The following is a 10,983-nucleotide window of genomic DNA, read 5'->3' on the forward strand; positions in this document are numbered from 1 at the left end:
AGTGCGCCACCACCACACGATTCTCTGCCTTCCTCATCTACCCAAAACCCCTGTCGATACACTTAAGGTCGACAGATTCAATAAGGAAGGTAAGGTGTTATGCCTTAAGGCATTAGTACTTGATTAAGTATTGATGCAACTAACTGTACAACACTCAATAATGTGTCAATAATCTTTTCTTTGATGCCCAACAAACTGCATATAAATGCATCGATGCATCCCTCTTAGCAGCGCCCAGTGTACCGTGAAACTAAACGCATATAAACGCTAACTCTGTTCCAGTTTAGAGCACTGTGCCCAATCCACCACGAACGTGCGAACGACATCAAAATGGTGCCACATTATCTCCTCGTGCTGACCTTGGCAGTGGCCGTAAGCGCCCGAACTGCGTCCACCAACCAGAACAAACTAGAGGCGAGGAGTTCAGAGGACACCGTCGTAGGAGATCTCAAAATCGCATACGAAACATACAGGGACTGCAGCGGCAGTGACATCGCCAACTGCCTGAAGTTCAAACTAGCCAAAGCGTTGAACAGGATATCGAAGAGCGAGGAAATCTCAATCCTGAGCGGTGTGACGATAACCAAAAACAAGGATGCAGTCCCCAATGTGGAGGTTGAAGAAGCGATTCCGAGAGGTCTTGACGAGAGCTCATTGGACAACCTTATCTTGGACAAAATCGTTGGATTCATGCAATCTCATACCATCCAGGTAATTGACGATGACTTTATCTTAATTAATCTATAAGTAGATTGAATTTGATCAATGATCAATAAGTTTTGGAAAGACACATGTTTATAGTATGCAATCAGCAAATCAGGGTGGATCACTATTCACTATCACTATTTGTTAGTATTATAAAATATAGTATCATCAAAGATCTACTAAAAACCTTTATTCCTATTAGGTTACCATTCAGTATATCTGATGAAGGAGGTGGGAAGTGAACTTTGGAAGTTGGAACTCTGATGGGGTAGGGTAGGTCAGTCAAATTTGGACTCATTTGCTTTGTTTTCATGGGCACCTTTCAAAAAACACAATGACAAGAGCCTGATGGAAATAGGAGGTGGGCACTGGAACTCCTTAATGGCAAATGATAGGGTAGTCGTCTTTGGACTTATTAAGTTTGTTTTCAAGAGTAAGCTTTAAAACTATTACTTTAAAAAGGTTTTTTTACTTTTAATTTATTACATTTTAGCTCACTGAACTATTACTCATCTGAACTATTACTTATGCTATGAAAGGCTGTGTGCTTTAAGGCATAAAAGACTTTTGAAACGAAGCAAAACTCTAAGAGGTCTACATGACCTTAAGTACAAGTTAAGTTATAGTTTCTAGAATGAAATTATTGGCGATATTTCCGGTGTCCGGCGAGTTCCCGGGTTCAATTCCCTGCCTCTGCTCTGGTCTGGTCTGGTAGAAGGCTTCTGCCGTGGTTAGTTACCACTCTACCAAGTCGCCAAGTTATTTAGCATTCCGTTACGAATGTCAAAACTGATAAGGGATATGGGTTTAATAAAAAAACAGCCACACCCTTTTCCGAGTTAGCATAGAGTGCATCAATCGAACTAAATTAGCCCTTGATTGCGATCTCACCTGATAGCAAGTGATGATGCAGTTTAAGATAGTACTGGGCTAACTTGGAAGGGGTATGGCAGTTTTTTTATCAACCCATATCGGTTTTTAAAAAATTTTCCCATTACTTGTAATGGAAAAAAATGCATTGGATAGCTTTGCGAATTTGAAATTACGGACTTCCTTCCCCATATTTGGTGTGAACTTGTCGATCTCGGTTTCTCTACTGGTTTAATTACTATTTCCACCTATATCTGGCATGACAACTCATGACAAGGTTTCTAAAATACACGTTTTCATCTCCCTGTGCCTATATTCTATCATATAATTTATGGTAATCGGATGCGAAATTATTATCATCCGTTTTTAACCCCCGACCCAAAAAGAGGGGTGTTATAAGTTTGACGTGTGTATCTGTGTATCTGTCTGTGGCATCGTAGCTCCTAAACTAATGAACCGATTTTAATTCAGTTTTTTTTTTTGTTTGAAAGGTGGCTTGACCGAGAGTGTTCTTAGTTATAATCCAAGAAAATCGTTTCAGCCGTTTGAAAGTTATCAGCTCTTTTCTAGTTACTGTAACCTTTACTGGTCGGGGGTGTTATAAATTTTTAATTTACACTTGTTATCAATATTTAATCTATCTGTAATCTGGAGATGTTACTTAGCAACTTTGTTATTGTCAAATATTGTATCGAGCTATGAATAAATGACAACATTGCTAAGTGTACGACAGGTTGAGATGGCAACCGGGGTGGGGACGCCCGCCCCGCACACCCGCACAGCCCCGTGCTAACCCGCTGCTGGTGAGCGAGGGTGACGTGCGGGTGTGCGGAGCTGCCCAGCCTCATACCCCGATAGCCATTTCAATCTGTCGCGTACTATAACTTGTCTACAGATTACAGTTTATTTCTAAATACGAGACACGACGAACTAATTTCCTAAAGTCAGACTATTACTAGTGTAAATAAAAATTTATAACACCCCCGACAGGTGAAGGTTACAGTAACTAGAAAAGAGCTGATAACTTTCAAACTGAGAACACTCTCGATCGAGCCACCTTTCAAACAAAAAAAAACTAAATTAAAATCGGTTCATTAGTTTAGGAGCTACGATGCCACAGACAGATACACAGATACACAAGTCAAACTTATAACACCCCTCTTTTTGGGTCGGGGGTTAAAAATAAATAAACTTGTGAGTATATTATGTCATGAAAATGAGAAGAACATAGGTTTAACAGAATAGAAAGAAGAGACGTTATTTTTGGGGATTTTCTAACAAATTAAGTTTGCCTGTCTCAATGAAAAGACCGGAAATTTTAAGGAGCCAAGAATATTCACATAATTAGATTTTCAAAGCATGACCTTTCACCTTTGACCTGAACTTTGACAACACACTTTTTCATCCAAGTTTTTTTTTTGTCTAATCTATTTCCCTTAGCTGCATTGGCCTTTAAGCTATCATGTTGAGGTAAAAAAAATCAGTCAAGTGTGAGTCGACTCGTACACGAAAGATTCCGTACCATCCTATAAGATTATCTCAGTTCCATTCCATCAGCCTGTAAGCGTCCACTGCTGGACATAGGCCTTTCCAAGAGCGCGCCACCAAACACGGTCCTCCGCCTTCCTCATCCACCCGCTCCCCGCCACCTTCTTCAGGTCATCGGTCCAGCGGGCTGGAAGTCGTCCCACACTGCGCTTACCGGTAGACATGGCCTGCCCATTGCCACATCAGCTTGCTTTGAGCTATGTCGGCCGCTTTTGTCAACAAGATTATCTACTTTTTACCCGACTGCGGCAAAGCCAAAAGGAAGGGTTATGATTTTAGCAGTCTATGTATGTATGTGTGTATGTATGTATGTGTGTATGTTTGTATCCAGATTCTGTGTGTTCCACCCTAGCGCCTAAACTACTGGGCCGATTTTGATGAATGAGGTGTCATTGATATTTTAAATTCACATGGCGGCCATTTTGAATTTTTATTTTTTGTTGTTAAAGCGGCAATGGAAGTACTTCACTTATTCTGGTTCATGAGATACACCCAGAAGACAGTCAGACAGACGGACAGCGAAGGCTTAGTAGGTGAGGCTCTCTAAGGTGAGAGTCTCAGTGAAAAATACACCAATAGTACTACTTGGTCGTATTCTATGAAGCAATGAGTTATGAATACGCACTAGTAACACTGACATAATAATTACAAGGTTAATGGTGGATTGCCAGATACGGCGTCTGTACGTCTTCTTTACCACGATTAGCATTCACGCAGCATTTAATGTCGGATGTTACGAGTTATAATAGCTTTTTGATTGAATGTTATGTCATCTGGACGATAAGTTATTTGGCGGACGTGTTTTGATAGCCAATTATGCTCCTAGTAAGCAATTAATAGTATTGGATTTTACTATAACATTTCATTCATGGAATTAGTAATGATGCAACATTTCATTGGTATGAAGAACAGGTGGATGCGACGGGTCTGCCCGCAAAATTCTAATTTAATTTGGTTTTTCGCAATTTGTAAACTAATACGTCAAAATAGGCTTATGGCACTTTAATTGCGCCAGTTATGGTGGTATTATCCTCTCATGTTTATATAAAAATCTTTACATGAAAGGGTCCAGTTTAAGAAATTAGCTCTAGTATCGACTATAACCTTAAAATTAGTAATGAGAGCTAATTTCTTAAACTGCACCCTTTCAAGTAAAGATTGTTATATAAACCTATGAGGATGATACTGCCATTGACGCATTAAAGTGCCATAAGTCTACGTTGTCGTATTAGTTTACAAATTGCGAAAAACCAAATTAAATTTGAATTTCGCAGGCAGACCCGTCGCTTGCCCCTTATACACTGATTGTTGTCTTTCTCAACATGTTATCTTGCGATAACGTCCACTGCTGGGCATAGGTCTCTTGTAGGGACTTCCACATACCACGGCTTCCTTAGACTCGTTTGATGTCATCTATAATATATAATGTATAGTAATGTATAATATATAGTATAATGAGAGGGATCTTCCAACGCTGGGCTTTCAGCTAACACTGCGCAAGTCTAATTTACCCAAGTGATGTTTCGTTGGCATTTTGTATGGATCAGGTATCTTGATGTATCTGTAAAGTCTGTCACTCGAATGCTGAAATTGTCAGGATAAGATAACCTTAGCACACTTATCAAACTCACCCCTCACTAGGGCATCTGCCAAAAAGAAATTAAATCCCACCAAAAACATTACATGTAAAGGTTGCCAAGATTCACAAGTTCATAATGTTTTCACTTTTAAAAAGTTATGAGATCTCTAGTAGAGCCAAGCCCCTAGCTGAGCTTAGATTTGTGCTGCCCGTGGGACCTATATATCCCAAGTCCAAATATATAGCTCTTAAATGCTCTTGACCATATCACATTTATAACAATAAATAACAAATAACTCTACTTACAAGCTCTGATTCTACAAACCCTACATCTTGCTTAAAAAAGTACGGCTTGGCCGTTTGATGTTCGTGAAACTATTACATGACTCAACAATCTCAACATATTTTAAGGCCATAAGGAATAGTTTGTTCGACAATTATTAATTTGTATTGTACTTCGTGATTGTCGTATAAGCTATTCCGGGCTCATATCAAATAAAAATTCCACTAACATTAAACGGCCAAGCCGTACTTTTTAGGAGCTACGATGCCACAGCCCGATACACAGGTCAAACTTATAACACCCCTCTTTTTGGGTCGGGGGTTAAAAAGTTATTACTAGCGACAAAAATGCCGTACCATTTGAGCAAATTGGGGTGAGTTATGGTCATTGCTCATATTTCCGTTAATCGAAAACGGAGAAATAGAAAATACTCGTTAACACGTTACATACCGCACGGCGACGCACCGTGACGGCTTTCACGATCATGTATAATTGCACGCAATTAATTCCATTTTGCCTTTTTTTCTGTTACACTCTATTAAGTTTTCTTGCGGTTTTCTTTTGCTAATTAGTGATTTATGGATTCTTATCTACGATTCCGCGTTGATTGACATGCCATTTTAGAAAAAGCTTCGAATGTATTGTTGATTCGTCCTTATTGCCGTCAATAACCGACATCCAGTGCTGGACATTAGGTATCTCTTTTTTTTTCAAGAATACTGGCTCCATTTCCGCGTTGGACAGCCACGCTGATCCGTTGCGCAAAAAATGAGCCAGCCCTTCTGTCACCCGATGAGGCTATTAAACGCGGTGAAATGTCTCGTAAAAATCTTTTGCACTAAGAAAAATCTCTTGTAAAGACTCTACACTTCGGTCTTCTACTTTAATCCGGCGGCTCTAGTGTTACTCGTTTGATATCGTATCTCCAGTAATTGTGGGTGGTCTGCCAACATAACGCTTTCAGGGAACTTGGGAATTTGCCACTTCAGCTTTGCAACAAGTTGAGCTATCTTTCACGGAGGTTCTTTTACGGATTATTTAGAGAAACTCTAAGCACTCTCGATCGCCCACAGAGTGACTCTGAACTTTCTTATGAGGGTTATAATCAGCGACCTTGTCTCTTTGGTTTTCAGGCACTGAGCTCCCTTTCTTCAGGTGTTGAGGAATTTTGAATATTTTAGTTTGCGATACAGCAACTCGTTAAAATATCATAATCTATACTAATCTATACTAATAAATAAAATTGGAGTGTCTGTCTGTAATTTCGAAATAACTACCTCATATTAAGCTCATAGGGTTATTTGAACGATACCTTAACTGAATCACACATTTTTAAAATTTTTGTCTGTCTGTCTGTCTGTCTGTCTGTCTGTCTGTCTGTCTGTCTGTCTGTCTGTCTGTCTGTTTGAAAAGGCTAATCTTTGGAACGGCTGAACCAATTTTGACGGGATTTTCACAGACAAGTAGAGGATTGGCCAGGGTGTAAAATAGGCTACTTTTTTAACCGACTTTCAAAAAGGGAGTTGTGTTTTTCTACCTATGTACACCGAAATCTCTGAGATTTCTGAACCGATTTGCGTAATTTTTTTTTTTAATCGATACAGGAACTTTGCGACATTGTTTCATAAAAAATTTGGATTCCAACTCTTCAATCCTGATGCTGCAGGGGATCTGACCAATCCACGCGGGCGAAGCTGCGGGCATCAGCTAGTTAATAAATAAAATTGGAGTGTCTGTCTGTAATTTCGAAATAACTACCTCATATTAAGCTCATATGGTTATTTGAACGATACCATAACTGAATCACACGTTTTTAAAATTTTTGTCTGTCTGTCTGTCTGTCTGTCTGTCTGCCTGTCTGTCTGTCTGTCTGTTTGAAAAGGCTAATCTTTGGAACGGCTGAACCGATTTTGACGAGACTTTCACAGGCAAGTAGAGGATTGACCAGGGCGTAACATAGGCTACTTTTTTAACCGACTTTCAAAAAGGGAGTTGTGTTTTTCTACCTATGTACACCGAAATCTCCAAGATTTCTGAACCGATTTGCGTCATTTCTTTTTTAATCGATAGAGGAACTTTGCGACATTGTTTCATAAAAAATTTGGAGTCCAACTCCTCAATCCTGATGCTGCAAGGGATCTGACCAATCCACGCGGGCGAAGCTGCGGGCATCAGCTAGTTAAGTTAATAAGTTGTCATCTTGCGTCTTGGGTACAAAAAGTTGAATTTTTTTTTTTTTCAAATCAAATCAAATCAAATTATTTCATTTGCTTAAATGCGGGTTAAATAGGTCTTACAAATTCTTATTGGTATCACCACATTTGCCATGGAATGGCGTACAAACATGCATTAAACATTAATGGTTAAAATTGTTAAGAAAAGTCCATAATATTTTTTAATTTATTCAATTTATTCATCTTGTGCAATGAACGTGTAAACAATGAGTACAATAAAACAAAATAACAAAACTTTGAACGAGTAAACAACATCAAGTATAAATAAAGTTAGGTTATTAGGTTAAATTATTTATTTATTATAGACTCTATCTGTTATACATATTGCCTACTAATATTTTAACATATTATTATATTTATTACTAGAGGATGGATTTAGATGATTAAATTTATAGATCCGGTGGGAACTGTTTGATTTTCCGGGATAAAAAGTTGCCTATTTCGATTACAGGGACGCAAGTTACTTCGGTACATTTCATACAAATCGGTTTAGTGAATGGGTCTTTAGGAATCCCGCGGGAACTCTTTGATTTTTCGGGATATAAAGTAGCCTATGTCCGTCCCCGGGATATAAGCTAACCCTGTACCAAATTTCTTCAGAATCGGTTACAATGTTGGGCTGTGAAAAGGTAGCAAACAGACAGACAGATATACAGACACACTTTCGCATTTATAATATTAGTATGGAAGTATAAATTAACAATATTTTATTATCAATTCCAGGTCAAATTCCCAACCGGTTCAGATCTTCAGCGCGCGTTCGCGGAAGACCGCGGTAGGAGGAAGAAGCTCGCCCCCCTCCTCGCCATCCCCCTTTTGATCGGGGGTATGATGGTCCCCCTGGCTTTCGGAGCCCTGGCTCTGTTAGCTGGAAAGGCGCTCATCGTGTCCAAGCTGGCCCTCGTCCTGGCTGGTATCATCGGTCTGAAGAAACTCCTGTCTTCAAACGGAACTGGTGAAGCCCACGAGGTGGTGGTCTCAGCTGGACACGGAGGTGCTGGGTGGAGCAGGTAAAAATTTATTTTAGATATTGTTGTTGACGCTTGACTTTGCTCCCAATCGCATGAAAGTCCAGAATATATAAGATATTTCTTTTTGTTATTTTTTATTCCAAGTCAAGTTAGTGTTTTCAGTTGATACAGTCTTAGATGGAAGCGGGCTAACTTGGAAGGAGTATTATCATAGTTTAATGAAACCCACACTCCTAATCTTACACTGGTTTTAACTGGTAAAGAAGTTTAGTAGAAGCGAGTTATAAGTTGTCTTAGACTAGTGGTTAAGTGGATAAGTCAGGTCCTTTGCACGCACCTTTTATTATTTCTTAAGTATATTTTTATTAATGTGCTTTTAAGCAATTAAATATCACTTGCTTTAAACTGATAAGGAAAAACATCGTGAGAAAACCTGGATGCCTGACCATAATGTTTTTTTTCCAGTTTAAAAGTCTGCTAATCCGCACTTGCGTGATAAGCGTGATAAGCTGTCGCCAAACCCTTCTCATTAGAATAGAATAATGACGGTGATGATGATGATATACATTTATTTTTCAGGTCCTTGGACGCCCACGACCTAGCATACAACGCTTACACCCAATAGAGGAATCGACCCACCAAGATAATAAATAATTTAACGACATGTTAGAGTTTCTAATTTATTAACACAATATGTAGGTAATTTATAGTACACAGACCCGCCAACGTGAAAAGTTCTTGTTTTACAATCGTTACATAAAAAAGAACTCAATGAACAGACTGATAGAATAATTATTAAGGTCTCACCTTGTTACAATTATAATAAGAGAGCAAGAGAGACATTTTTATTCTCGATGGTAAAAAGGGACTTTGTTATTGTATCATTTAAAATTGTACCGATTACAAATGGTACGATAAAATGTTTCAAGTGTTTAATTATTAAAAAAAAGAACATCTAGTGAAAACCATAGTATGGTAAGTACAATAGGACGTTATTTGGAAAATACTATTTATATATTTATGAAAATATAGTTTTAAAATGTATGACACGGCAAGCAACGGACAATGATTTTGCAAATGGAGGAAACGGGATTTTTTTTTCTATTTTAGAGGTACCTCAATACTCCAATACTTTTCATTATATTCGGTAGAAACATATACATTTTTTTTTGTAGACATATAATAATATGTAAATATTTATGTAAATAATATTTATTTAAATCGCGAGTCTTTGGAATTTGCTTTAAAATTAATTAGTGTTCTTTAAAATGTTGCTAGATTAAAAAATGTACATACGTTATGGGCATAAATATATAAATACTTATTAGTATTTATTTATAGTGGTATTATGTATTTACATGAAAGAGTGAAACAATATATTTTATGATAAATATGTGTATACTATGTAATTGATATTTTTTATATTAATGTACATTTGTAAATAAAATATCGCATTTATTTAGTTTATCAATATTTATTATAATCAAAAGTATTATATTTTAACCAAATATATAATATATTTATATATTGTAACATTATTTTATCTATGATATTATACTATAATTATATTATAGATCTCATTTATTTATTTATTCATATATTTATGTTTTGTATCTTATTATATAATATGTACGTATATATTTATATGAATTAACAACGCTCAGTCAATGTTATGTAAATAAAAAATTAGAAACATAATTTAATATTTATTTCTATTAATAAATGTTAATATTCAGTCATTTCACTAATTTATTTAACTTATTCAAGATGTCATCAATTAAACTGTTGGTTAATAATATGCTTGTTTTATTATGCATCATTCTCAATAAACTATGTCATATTTATCGATTTATCGATAAAATTAATTATTAAACAAAAAGTAATTTATCGAAAATATTAATTACTAGCTGATGCCTGCAGCTTCGCCCGCGTGGATTGGTCAGATCCCCTGCAGCATCAGGATTGAGGAGTTGGACTCCAAATTTTTTATGAAACAATGTCGCAAAGTTCCTCTATCGATTAAAAAAGAAATGACGCAAATCGGTTCAGAAATCTCGGAGATTTCGGTGTACATAGGTAGAAAAACACAACTCCCTTTTTGAAAGCCGGTTAAAAAGTAGCCTATGTTACTCCCTGGTCAATTCTCTACTTGTCTGTGAAAATCCCGTCAAAATCGGTTTAGCCGTTCCCAAGATTAGCCTTTTCAAACAGACAGACAGAGAGACAGAGAGACAAAAATTTTAAAAACGTGTGATTCGGTTATGGTATCGTTCAAATAACCATATGACCTTAATATGCGGTAGTTATTTCGAAATTACAGACAGACACTCCAATTTTATTTATTAAAAAAAAGTAAGATAGTATAGATGTGGCAAGCAATCAAAATAGCACTTGTTTTAACGGTGAAGGAAAACATCGTGAGGAAACCTGCATGCCTGAGAGTTCTCCATAATGCTCTCAAAGGTGTGTAAAGTATGCCGATTCGCACTGAACAGCGTGGCAGACTATAGCCACCAGGGGTTGGCAAGTTCCGAATACTTTTGAAATTTTGGATCAAGGTCCAGAAAAAAAAATCACACTGTTTATTTTTTTCACTTTCTCACATTTATTTTATTTATATGAATCACAGTGCATATTATAATGATTTATAATGCAAAATGTGTAAAAGTAATTCATTCGTTCATACATATTATTAAAAACTAGGGGATGCCCGCGGCTTCGCCCAGATGGATTTAGATTTTTTTAAATCCCGTAGGAACTCTTTGATTTTCCGGGATAAAAAGTAGCGTATGT

At 37.1% G+C, this 10,983-nt stretch overlaps 1 protein-coding gene across 1 annotated transcript; it reads left to right on the forward strand.

The window, feature by feature from the left end:
• Window positions 1-309: 309 nt before the first annotated feature.
• LOC123877571 lies at window positions 310-9,470 on the forward strand. The gene is made up of 3 exons (XM_045924388.1): window positions 310-711; window positions 7,943-8,229; window positions 8,770-9,470. The coding sequence occupies exons 1-3, from the start codon at window positions 331-333 to the stop codon at window positions 8,813-8,815; spliced, it is 714 nt and encodes a 237-aa protein (XP_045780344.1). The 5' UTR covers window positions 310-330; the 3' UTR covers window positions 8,816-9,470.
• The last annotated feature ends 1,513 nt before the right edge of the window (window positions 9,471-10,983 follow it).

Source organism: Maniola jurtina, chromosome 24, assembly GCF_905333055.1.
Source record: "Maniola jurtina chromosome 24, ilManJurt1.1, whole genome shotgun sequence".
In the NCBI taxonomy this organism is placed as follows: Eukaryota; Metazoa; Arthropoda; class Insecta; order Lepidoptera; family Nymphalidae; genus Maniola; species Maniola jurtina.